Raw genomic sequence first — 13,957 nt, 5'->3', positions numbered from 1 at the left:
TTCATCATTTTCAGCTTTCGTAGTTTCTAGTTGAATCAGGGGTTCAAAGAGTTCCAAAAAAGCGTTATAAAGCTGGCTACACCAATTATGAATGTCTTTAGTTGTTTGAGAGTGTGAATGCCGGTTCATACTCTCGATTTTGGCCAATTGTCCTGTTTAAGAAAATCTAATTTCATTCCTTAACTGATTTTGTCTACTCTCTTGGTTAGAGGGCTACCACCCTGAATAACAGTTGATTACCTCTTGTTGTGAGTTTATTAAATTTATTAATACAAATAGAACTGATATTTTTTGTGCTTTTTTACTTGTTCCTTTACTTTTTCGGAAACTTTAGAAATCCTCTTAGTAAGACTTGTGCTAATTCTAAGGTAAACATTTGTGGGGTTTACCTTGTGCAATTTCACAGAAACATGTTTGGCAAAGTTTCTGTGTTAAACAAAATCCTTATTTCATACCTTTAATAAAAAAATCTGTTTTTTCCTAGACTACATATGCTGTATAATATTGGGCAGTCTCTAAAAGTTTTCAAGCTAGATAAACCAGCATTTTTCCATTTAAGAGTAACTAAGCCTGAAACACTTGTACCAGCTTTGCAGTGATATAAGTTTTTCTTACAACCAAAGCTTAATCATATAGGGAAGGCAAAAACATTCAGTGAATACTCAGGCTTACAGAAAACTTGAACTAGACCTTGTAAATTTGTATTTATTTGAATGCATTTGCCGTTCCTTTCAAGGCAGCAACAGCCGATAGTCTTTTAAAAAACTTTATCATTTAAATGTATATTTTCTACTCTCCTTAGAGAGCAGAAGAGCCATAGTATCTACTATATTTAATACCAAAAAAATTGCACGATTAAAAATATAAAAAAGTTCTTAAAAAATGTTTTTTCACCAACTTAGAGTAGATATTGATATATAAATACAAAACTAAAGTGCTTCAAAAGTTGGTATATGGACATGTGCATTTTATCTATTAAATTTTAATCTTCAGTAAATAGTTTGAGTTTTAAAGGTATACAAAAACAAAAAAAAACTTGTCGCCACAAATTCAATGTCAACTTTCTAAAAATATAAAACATTTTAGATTTTTCTGAAGATGAAAATGAGTTATTCAGACATCTATATTACTATTTTTATTAACTTATTTGGGATACTCTGATAGTAAACTTAAACCTTAAATTTCTTACCTGTGTGACCAAAAAAAAAAAAAATTAGTACCCAAGTTATCGATGTTTTAAAATACATCTATATATACGGTTTCTAAAATTTGCTCTTATTTGGAACAGTGATAAAGAAAAGTTTGTTAATATACTACTATTTGATCAGTTACCATCAAATCCTACTTCAAAGCTAAACGGTGTTAAATTGTTTTTGTTAAAACTCTCTTAGAATAAAACGGTTTCAAAGTTTTTGTTAAAATTAATAAAATAACTTATAATAAAAAAAAAATGTTCTTCCTTTTTTTGACTTTAACTCAAATTGAAACAAAGTAGAATGCTGTTACTTTATCACACTTTTAATTAGGCGATTAATTATTTCCCAAAAAAAAAAAAAAAAATACGGTTTGCATTTTATTTGTAACTAAAAAATAGTGAAAATATGTACAAAAAAAAATTCTAAAAAGTAAAAATAAAAAAAAACCGTAAAAAAAAAAAAGAACACAATGTGACTTGTTTTTGACAGACTAAAGAAAAGCACGTTTTTTGTAACTCAATGCTGCCAGTGGACTCATTTAAAACGATTCCCAAAAAGATTAACCCATATAAAATGTTTACATTTGATGGATTTCTTTCGCTGACTTCAATGTTTCTAAAATTAGCCATCAAAAATAAACAATAATACTAGTCTATTGACATAGTTATTATAAAGCAGATAGTAATTTGAGCCAAAATTAAACAAGAGAACTTGAATACTGAATTAATAAACATTGCTTTACTTACCTGACTCTGAATGGATTTCAGCAGCTCCTTTCCCAGAAAGAATAATAAGATCGTCTAAAAAAAAATAATACATCAAACAAAATATATGGAAACAAAAACAAAACAAATCTTAAAAAAAAAAAAGAAAAAAAAAAAGTATGTGTATATGTGTATATGTTTGTTCACAATGTGTATATACAAATGTATGTTTAAAGTTTCATCAGTAGTACTAGTTTAAGTGCTTTTTATAAAAAATTATAAATTTGGTAACACTATTCTTTATTTAAGGGGTCTTCCATAAAATATGTACGCAAAGGGGTGGGGTCGTTCAAAGCATACAGATGCGTACAAAAAGGTAGGTATTCAAAAATCAGTTGTTTTACTGCATAAAATAAATTACTGCATACTTTATGGATGCCCCCGAATATTTTTAAAAATTTTCGCCAATAGAAATGATTAAAAGATTAAACCATTTAACCTCCCTAACGTTGTATTTATACAAGTCAATTATATGCCGTCGATGCTCATTTTTTCTTAGACAATACCTAATCCTAGTTTCGAGTTGGTAAATATCAGCAGTCTGATTTAGCATAGTGTGATGAGGCTAAATTAGACCAAATACATATTTAACATCACCTGAATAAATGGGACAAAGTGGGAAATTTCGCATGTTCATAACTTTACAATTTTTTAAATGAAATTTAAAACCAGTCGATGAATTTAAATTTAGTTTGAGCTTGTAAAATTCAAAATTTTACTACATTCTACAACTGCAAATCTTTAAGTTTGGGTCAGGGATGAGGGAGTAGGGAGTCAAACGTTTTGGGTATATTTGTTCCCAAGCCTCCATAATTGCAACTTTTGGCAAAACATCCGCATTTGGCATATGCATGAACATACTTAAATTTGGACTTTGCGCAATACGTGAATGTGTCATATTTAAAGCACTCACATATTGAGGTTACATGTTAGAATTTGATGTTTAACCTTTGGAAGCATATATGTAAATATTATATACACACACACAAGGGTACCCTGCGGGTACCCATGTGTGTGTAAATGTGAATACATTTATTGCATGTAACCTCATACCATAAGTATAAATATAACCTCATACCATAAAAGTATAAAATAACATATAAGTATAAATGTAACCTCATACCATAAACATGTAACCTCATATCATAAGGGAGCCTCCTGATGCTTGACTTCGGAAGTAACACACTAAAAACAAAACTTTTTTCCTACTCTCCTTCTTAAATAAGCTCTCTTAACTCCACAAGAAACAGTAAAGGTACTTTTATCACTCCACACCAACTTATTTCATTGCTCTGTGATCCAGTTAATGTGCACTTGTGTAAACATCTTTCATTTTGCAATAATGTCAGCTCATAATGTCTTCTTTAACGCAGTTCTCTATTTGAGCCAACATCCTGTAGGTGACAGGTAACAGTTAAACTTTGTGATTGTTTTCTGTAAAGCCAAATGAGATGCCATAGAGAAAGAAGCTGCTAAACTTGCGCTAACTATAAGTCGATCTTGTCGAACTGTTGTTTTTTGTGGCCTTTCTATACATGTATTTTCTACAACTGTACTGTATCTTTTATTTTCTTTACTTTTCTTTTATCTTAGTCTATCACTTGGATTTAAAAATTACAATTTAGGGAAAACTTTTTATCATTCAGATTGAATGCATATTATAGTTACTTATAATTATACTAATTAGCATATAAATTAGAATAAGAAAATACTAATTAATTTTGCCAAAGCTATAGTTACTAACTACTATAGTCATTTTTTTTTTTTTAAATGTTGAGTCACCTACCCAAATTCGAGAGCACAGTACATTAGAGGAGACTTTTTTTGATGTAGTTACCTTTTCTTAACTTTGAAACGCATATAAGCTGCGATAGCTGGATGGAAAAACAAGTTGAACATTATACTACCAGGGACTTCATATTGACCTTGCATCAGTGTGTTAACCAGAACATAAATTTGATGAACATAACGTTTTTAAGAACAAGTTTATTTTTTAATTGGGAAAATAATCAAATGTCTTTACCTGAAGTTTTAGTTCAAAAAAAAAGGTCTTCTAAAATTGGTAAAGTCATTTGTTACATATGATGAGGAAACTGTCTGTGTGATGGTCTAAATAGAGGATAGTTAACACACTGAGCATATAAATTAGAATTAACAGTTAAATACTAATTAATTTTGCCAAAGCTGTACAAGCTCACTGATTGCTGTCAACAATACAACTATACTTTGAAGTAATAACCAATATGGTTTTCAATCTTCTTGCTTTTCTGCTGACTGTCTGACTTCTGTGACTGAAAGATTTTATTGTGTATTTGATGGAAGCAGCGAGGCAGAGCTATTGCTCTTGAAATATCCAAAACTTTAGACAAAGTTTTTGGCATTCTGGTCATCTCCATAAGCTTGCTTCATATGGTGTATCTGGGAAAATTTTTGAGATTATCAAATCCTTTCTATCCACTTTATTAAAGTGAACCTTGAAGGCCATCACTCTTCTTAATTTTCAGTAACTTCTGGGGTAGTTTCAGTAACTTCCTTGGTCCTTCTTTGTTTTTTATCTACATTAATAATCTTCCTGACAACCTGACAATCTAAAGTGACTCTATTTGCTGATGACTCAACTTTATACTCTTGTCTCAACAAAAATGTCTTTTCTTGTCAATCTATCGAAAAAAGATATTCAAGCTACCATCTTCTAAAAAGTTCCATCAACCAAAAATCATTCTCGCTTGACTTGTCATTCAGCAAAGTCACATCCTTTTACTGTACCTGCCCTTGCTCTGAAAACTTTGTCTAGTTTTTCTTTCACATTTGTCTTGTTTTTTCTCTCACATTACAATCCTTTGGAACTCTCTCCTATCTTCTTGTTTTCCTGACCCTTACAACCTACAACTTTTCAAGTCTTCTGTCAACCATTTCCTCGCTCTTTAACTCTATTCTTTCATGTCTAGTAACTCACAACTCAATAGTGGCTGTTTGCAGCCTTATTGTGAGTGAACTAAAATTAAATTAAAAAAAACTTTTTTCTAGTATAAAAAAAGTTCTGATCAACTTAAATTTTAAAATGTCAACTTGAAATGTAATAATTTTTTAATTAAAAAAAAAAAAAAAGATAATGAAAATTTTCATAGATAGATCAATACTGTCTGCACACAACCGAAATTCAGTTTAAATCTAAATTCAGTTAGGTAAAATAGACATCCTAAAATAGTGACTATGAATAACTAGTAAAAAAAAATTGATACTTAGGAGATGCAACATTTCAGATTAAAACAAAAATCGATTTCAATTATGGAATTGCATAACAAAGTGGTATTAATAAAAGTTAAATTGGTATTAACTAAAATATAACTTTTCAATAAAATAATAATAATTTATGAAATTGGTATCAAAATAGTCAAGTAATTTTGATCTTTATATTCGTCTATTTCTCAATTTCTAGATTGAAAAAATTGTTAATTGGATGTGGAAAATCTAAAAGCTTCATTATTTTTTAATTTTGATAAGTACTGAAAAGACAATTTAATAGAAGAAAAAAAAGTCTAAAAAAAACCTTAAATAATATTCTTAAATAAAAACTGTAGAAGTGGAATCTATTGAATGCATGACTAACAGTTTTGAAAACAAAAGAACTTAAACATATAACATAAAATGCTACCACTTGCATTCAAGACATGTAAAAGGTAAACTTCTATACAATTCAAAAAATACTTGATAGGCAAAAATAAAAAATTTCAAAGTTATTTAAAATAAAAAAATAATAAATAACTTAACCATTAGCACATTTCAAAGCATAAAAAATTTAGAACAACAGTTTACCTGGAACAATTCTGGTTGATTGAACTTTAGTTCCATCTGCTTTTTCATAATTAACATATTCAATGGAGCCCATAATCATAACACGAGACCTGAAATTGTAACCATAAAAAGATTTGTTTTATTTTTTTATGTTTTTCACAATAAATGTAGAAAATTTTTTTTAAGAATACCCTTTGTCAACATATTGCTCCACTCTGTCAACTAGAAATGGTCTAAATACAGTAATATCGTGCCACTCTGTTTTTGTCATCATAGCTGAAATTAGTTAAAACTTATAACTGCATCAGTATTAAAAATATATCGAAAAAAATAATATAGTATATATTATACAGTATATACATACATATATATATATATATATATATATATATATATATATATATATATATATATATATATATATATATATATATATATATATATATATATATATCTATGTATGTATGTATGTATGTATGTATGTATGTATGTATGTATGTATGAACATACATACATATATATATTATATATATATATATATATATATATAAATGTATGTATGTTCATATTTATGTATGTGCATTCTATATGCAGTGACATATCCAGATTTATTTTAACACCTGCTTGAGTGTCCAAATAAACTTGTGCAAACACAAAATCGTTTCTGGAAAAATCACATATATGTACGTATGTATGCATGCATGCATGTATGTATGTACGTACGTATGTATGTATGTATGTATGTATGTATGTATGTATGTATGTATGTATGTATGTATGTATGTATGTATGTATGTATGTATGAATCTATGTATACATGTATGTATGCATGAATGTATGTATGTATGAATAGGAACACATTCATACATACATACATACATTAGATTGATTGCACTTCTATGTTATAAAAGTTTATTCATTTCTTTTCTTTTTTGTGAATAAAATGTCATCAAATACAAAAAATTTGATGAGCACTAACATAGTGGGAGAGTGGGAAATCATTAAAAAAGACTTAAGTGATTAATTTTTTAGCACATGTTAAATTAAATTCCATTATTTTTTAATTTAAAAGAGAAACATTTTGAAACTTGAAATTTGTTATCCATGTTGAAATTATGTGAGAAGTTTGTATTTAAATAACTAAATAAAGAAATAAAAACATATTTAACACCATTTCTGCCAAAGTTTTTACATATATATATATATATATATATATATATATATATATATATATATATATATATATACACATATACACACACATAAATATACATATATATATATATATATATACACATATACACACATAAATATACACACACACATATATATATATATATATATATATATATATACATACATATACATGTGTATATATATATACATATACATGTATATATATATATATATATATATATATATATATATATATGTATATATATATATATATATATATATATATATATATATATATATATATATATATATATATATATATATATATATACATGTATATATATATACACTAACAGTCAAAAGTTTTTGATCAGTTTTCAATATATTTCAATCACCTTCCAATATATCCTGCTTAATGTTTTAAAGTACTGTTCACAGGAAGTAACTCCTTTTAACTACTCAAGGTCAGGACAAATTCAAGATCACCATGATCACCCTGCTACCGGTATCATGTAATCCAGTATTACTTACCCTATGCCCTGCTGCCTTGTAGGTTATGTTTTTTAGCCAAAAAAAAAAGACTTAAAAATCTCCTGCCTTGGGGCTCTTGGTTGGTAAGAGGAGGCTGAATAAGTGCGAATTTCATAAGTGCGAATTTCATAACCGCGAATCTGCATAAGTGCGAAGCAGTTGCAAAGACTGGCATAAGTGCGAACTGGCACAAGCGCGAACTGGCATAAGTGCGCCGAAAGAATTTGCAAACATTGGCATAAGTGCGAACTGGCATAAGTGCGAACTGGCATATGTGCGAATCAATTGCAAAAACTGGCATAAGTGCGAACTGGCACAAGCGCGAACTGGCATAAGTGCGCCGAAAGAATTTGCAAACATTGGCATAAGTGCGAACTGGCATAAGTGCGAACTGGCATAAGTGCAAACTGGCATATGTGCGAATCAATTGCAAAAACTGGCATAAGTGCGAAGTGGCACAAGCGCGAACTGGCATAAGTGCGCCGAAAGAATTTGAAAACATTGGCATAAGTGCGAACTGGCATAAGTGCGAACTGGCATATGTGCGAATCAATTGCAAAAACTGGCATAAGTGCGAAATGGCACAAGCGCGAACTGGCATAAGTGCGCCGAAAGAATTTGCAAACATTGGCATAAGTGCGAATTGGCATAAGTGCGAATTGGCATAAGTGCGAACTTGCCAATTCGCCACTTATGTCAATTTGCACTTATGCTAATGTTTGCAAATTCTTTCGGCGCACTTATGCCAGTTCGCGCTTGTGCCAGTTCGCACTTATGCCAGTTTTTGCAATTGTTTCGCACTTATGCCAGTTCGCACTTATGCTAATGTTTGCAAATTCTTTTGGCGCACTTATGCCAGTTCGCGCTTGTGCTAGTTCGCACTTATGCCAGTTTTTGCAAGTGATTCGCACTTATGCCAGTTCGCGCTTGTGCCTGTTCGCACTTATGCCAGTCGCACTTATGCAGATTCGCAGTTATGAAATTCGCACTTATTCAGTCGCCCCGTTGGTAAAGGCTAGAGATGGTGTCTCGATAAAAATACTCATCCTCTAACCCCTTCTTCATCTATTAGGCTGGTGTAGATATAAACCTGTGTTTCCTTGTTTCCTGCCCAGGATGACAAATGCTAGATCTTCTTGACTCTTTCAGAGATTTTTGTTTGTGCCACCTTGAATGTGGCTATGCAACTCTTGGTGTTATCTCCTAATGAAGGCACAGCTCTAAAACTCAGTTTGATGGTGCTGAGGCCGGCTAAAAGGAAAGTTTTTGGAACTCTGTGGTAGCTGTTAGAAAGGCTGCTTCCATCAACAGTTGCAAAATATCCGAGTATTAACAGTGCCATGTTGCACATGGATGGTTTCCTTGTAAACACTTTTGGTGCTCATTGTCAAGGCCACATAGGTAGCCTTATGTTATGACTTAGGGTTAATTAACAGGACTGAGAGAACTGCATAGCTTATTGCTTAGGATGCCATGCTCTATCTATGAATGAGTCAAGTTCTTTTTAAACTGAAATCATGCCAAAAGTAACTAAAAATATTGAACATAAAAAACCATCCCCACCACCTAACTGTTTTAATATATTTTTTACAAATATTCATTGCTTGCAAAGCAACCTTTGATCAGTTAAATCTTAGTCTTGCAAAAATCACCAGACTTGTTTGCTCTTAGTGAGATTAATTTAAATCCTACAATTTCTTCTACAGATCTCAGTGCTGATAGGTAATATCTTTTGATTAGCAAAGACTCCAATAGTCACATACTTGGCTTGGGGGTATATATGCATCAATTTAACTATTTGTTGTGAAATCAGGTTTGAATCCTTTGACCATTTGTTCAAGTTCTTCTGCTTAGCACCTCTTCACTCTATTACTTTTTTCTTTGTACCTCCACTAACGCCGCTGGCACTAAAGACTATAACTTCTAAATTTTTCAATCTCTTACTCAAATAGTTAACTTTGTAACTTGCTTTCCTGACAACCCTAATCATTTACTTTCAATATTTGATTTACGTCTTGTCTCTGATCCTAGCTGTTCAGTGTTCAGGTAGTGTTCAGGTTCTCCTTTTTCTCCCTTAGGTAGTTCTCACCATACACTGATCTCTATAAACCTTTCATCTCGTAATTCTTTTTTGAACTCACCCTATCATTGCACTACTTACTACATAAAACTGCTGAACATATACGCAAGTCCTCATTTTGTACATAAAATGCAATCTGCGTAACGCTTCTTAACAAGGCCTGGACACTATACTGAAATAGCCTACTGCTAGGGGCTTCAGTATATACATCAACTATCTTATAGCTTGCTGCCGCAAAAGAGTGCTGCTACTCCTAACTGGTTGTCAGAAAATTTTGTTGACAAAAAGTAAAAAGAAAAATGCAAGCCCGGAATTTTTTTTTTCTTACTATCTTATAGCCTGACTCCCTTGCGAGTCAGGCTATAAGATAGTTGATGTAGCAACTCCGCGCATGATTTACAGTAAAAAAAATAAAAATAAAAACATTTTATTAAAAAAAATAAAAATAAAAAGATTGTTTACGCTATTAAAAACATTCAGAATGTTTTAAAAAATATTCTGGTCAATTAAATTTGCGTTTTTGAGGTTTTTTTAAAAAACAATTAATTTGTAATTAAATTAATGGTTTTTGACAACACGCAAATGTTGGACGAAAGTCAAAAGTAATTAAAAGTGACGTATTTGTTGGCATAAGAATCATTTTTTTCCTTCCGTACTCCCAAATGCAACAATCTATAGAAATATATATATATATATATATATATATATATATATATATATATATATATATATATATATATATATTAACATAATTTACATATATATATATACACACACACATATATATACACATATATATAATTTAACATATAACATAACATCATTTACATACATATATATATATATATATATATATATATATATATATATATATATATATATATATATATATATATATATATATATATATATATATATCATTTACATACATATATATATATATATATATATATATATATATATATATATATATATATATATATATATATATATAAACATATATATATACACACACACACAATTATTTCAATTTTATAAACAAGGACTTTTTTAGACAGCGATTGTGTCTTTACTCAACATATATAAAAATAAAGTTAATATACTCAAAAACATTTTGTTGAAAAATACAAATGTTTTTGAAAGCCATTATAATTTTAAAAATCAAATTTTTCCAACTTTACAAAGACTATGCATTTATGACAAAAGAAAAAAGCAATTTCATCTTTCTATCAAAATGGAAATGCATTATTTTTTTTCTTTATATCACCATAAAGAGTTTTTAAGAACCTTTTTTGTTTACTTCATTTACCTAACAAAGGATTTCAAAAATTTAACTATTTTTTCATTACTTTACTTGTATTACTTTCTACGAATAAATTCAATTTTAAAAAATACATGTTTATACAAAGCACAAAATGGTTTAAAAAAGATTAAAATTACCTTCTTTTTTTTAATGCATAACTATTAACTAGCATTTATTTATATGAAAACTTAATATTCTTAAATCAGTAAAAAAAAAAAAACAATTCATTTTTGCGCTCCCAAGGTAAAAAATTGTGCTTTAATTTTTCAGAAAAAGAAAAAAAAAACGCAAAATAATGAAAGAAAAGATTGCTGCCTCATACCAAACCCAAAAATTTAGATAGTCGATGTATGTACTAAAGCCCACGCAACTTCCATTTTTTTATGAGGTCATACGCTAGTAAGCGACCGGGGTTGATATTTGACCGGGGCCAGGTTTGATAAAACATAGCCGGGCCGGGTTTGTGACCGGGGCTGCATTACTATTGATATTCCTTATAAATATATTATTGCTATTTAAAATTCATGATATATTTTATATAGAGGTATATATATATATCTCATCGTCATCATCATCAACATCATCATCCTCATCATCGTCAAGCATACATTTGATGATGATGATTAAGATGATTATGATGATGACAATGATCATCATCATCATCTTGATCATTGGCTTCATTATCATCTTCTCTGATACACATTATAAATATAATTACTACTCTCATACTCTCTCTAAGATCATTGCTTCTTTTCCTATCTTTTAAAGACACCATATATCCATCTGATCTACTTTGTTCTTTCTTATTTGTCATTGTAAATATTTATGAATTATATTTGTATATATTATTTTTATGACTTTTTCTTATATTTTCTTAAGCTTTCATAACAAATTTTAACTTGAACAAAATAAAAAAAATACAGCAACAACAACAAAAATCCAGCCAGAGCCGGATTTACAAAAACCTCTGTTTTTAGCTGGGGCCCCGGTCACTTACTATCATCCGCGTGCGTCTATTGCTGCATTTATATATGTATATATATAGATTTAGAAGTATTTGCATACATAACCTTACATGATGAAATTTGAATATTACTAAAAGACCTACATGTTAGGGTTTCATATACATAAACACAGAGTTTAGGTAAAGAGAGTTTCGGTAGCAAATTATAAATTTTAAATATGAATTTGTAAATCAACCTGCTGGTCCATTGATTGTTTTCTTTGAATAATTAATGTTTGTTGCCAAACCAAATGTAGCAAACTTTTTATCTTTTTCACCACGTATAACAGGTTTTTGGCCAACTCTTCCGAGTAGTTGGACCATGTTCAAACCTGATCATTAAAAATTGGTCAAGAAATTATTTTTCATATAAAAAGTTCACTCAAAATAAAGCTATAAACAATAAGATTTTATTTATTACTTTTTTCCATTGGTCCAGTGTAATCAGAAAAACATTTCTTGGTTATAGTAAGGATACTTGAAAACTAAATTAAATGGTAAATATAAGCAGAATCTTTAAGTTACAACCTGTTATCACAACAGCCTAATACTCTAATAACTTAGTTATCACAACAGTTAATTATCACAATAGTCAACACTCTAATAACTTTTTATGTCTAACTTATTTTATAAAGCAAATAATAACTTTCTAGTTTAAAAACATTACAAGATTCACAAAAAAAATCTTTACCTAATTTAAAATAGGTTTAAAAGACATTAATAAATTTTATAATTTACAATAAAGTATTTCTCATAATTGGTTACCTTGTAAGGTTGAAGCATTTTAGGAGCTAAATTCATTTTATTATTTGGGCTAAAAAAAGTAAAAAATATACACACTTTAAAACTTTAAAGCTTCGAAACATATGGAAAAAAAAGAGATTTTAATGATAAAAAAAATATGCAGAAATTTCCAAGCTATTGGTTAATAAAAGATACAGTAATTTGTTAGGTGTATTATTAGTAAACTAATTTAAAACAAGAATGATCAAGACATAAAAAAGTGTTAAAATATAGTTAGTTTTAATGTAAACTGGAATTAAGACTTCTAGAATTCTATGGTAGCTCTTAAAGAGACTCAATTAACAAGCTGTAACAATCTTAATGGCACTTTTCACTACTTTATTACTTAAGTCAATATTTTACAGACATTTGGAGCTTTCAAAGTGAACTTCTTTCCATAAATTTTCATCTTTTTCAAAATTTGTCTTGTTTATTGTAATCCATTGATTTTTGTTTTCATATTTTTATTTTATCTTACTAGGTCTGGGTAAGTTTGTAAGTAATGAATTTACAAGTTTGTTAAGAAACTGGTTTATATTTTTATACATTTTATTCTTGTGTGTTACTTCACTATAATTTTTTTTTTTCCTTTAACTTCTCTATATTTTCAGGACTGCTAAAATTTTATATTTAAATAACTAGGTCCTTTTTCTTTACAAACCCAGCTAAAAATTATTGACATTATAGGCGAATTTAAATTATTGGTAATAATTAAACTGATTAAGTCTAGTGAGTTATAAAAAACCATCATTATTGAACTGCTTAGAAATAAATGCAATTCATGGACTTTTTCATTTCATATGCTCTGCATATAAATATTAGGTATATTGCAAATTTTACAAGATGAATATTTTACAGAGTTCTTTCTTATCGGGACAGTTTAGACATATCTAGTTTTTTAACAAAAGTGCTTTTCAACTAGGTACAACAGCTGATTGTGAAGTTGTTGGTTTATGGTTGCTTTATCAGCATTTAACCATAAACCTGTCACATCATCATAAAGTTTTTCACTTACTACCAGTATTTTTTCTTCAAAAAGCAATTATTTCCTATTTCAATTATCAACATCATTTTGTATGACTCATCTTTTTAATGTGATTGTTTCTACTATCTGTGCTTTATGCAAACATTTGTGCTTTGGATTTCTTTTACAAATACGGTATTTTTCTAAATATTTTTAAGTATATAAAGTTTTCTGTAAAGCATTATTGTGCTATTTACCATCTCAAATTTTCTTGCTATTTTCTTAACAATTTTCAAATTAGATAGTGACTGCTTGCAGCCGACTTGGGATTGAATTAGTATGCTTAAAAAGTAATGACAGAT

The 13,957-nt window shown here is 29.1% G+C and overlaps 1 protein-coding gene across 1 annotated transcript; it reads right to left on the bottom strand.

The window, feature by feature from the left end:
- Nucleotides 1-1,560: 1,560 nt before the first annotated feature.
- On the bottom strand, nt 1,561-12,732 carry LOC100200293 (single-stranded DNA-binding protein 1-A, mitochondrial). The gene is made up of 7 exons (XM_065812238.1): nt 12,614-12,732; nt 12,270-12,333; nt 12,046-12,180; nt 5,947-6,031; nt 5,777-5,865; nt 1,943-1,996; nt 1,561-1,811 (listed from the first exon to the last, which is right to left on the bottom strand). Exons 1-7 carry the CDS (start codon nt 12,647-12,649, stop codon nt 1,774-1,776), a joined length of 501 nt encoding a protein of 166 aa, XP_065668310.1. The 5' UTR covers nt 12,650-12,732; the 3' UTR covers nt 1,561-1,773.
- Between the last annotated feature and the right edge of the window lie 1,225 nt (nt 12,733-13,957).

Source organism: Hydra vulgaris, chromosome 12, assembly GCF_038396675.1.
Source record: "Hydra vulgaris chromosome 12, alternate assembly HydraT2T_AEP".
Lineage (NCBI taxonomy): Eukaryota > Metazoa > Cnidaria > Hydrozoa > Anthoathecata > Hydridae > Hydra > Hydra vulgaris.
Note: the sequence above shows the minus strand (reverse complement) of the source record. Positions and strands in the feature narration are given on the sequence as shown.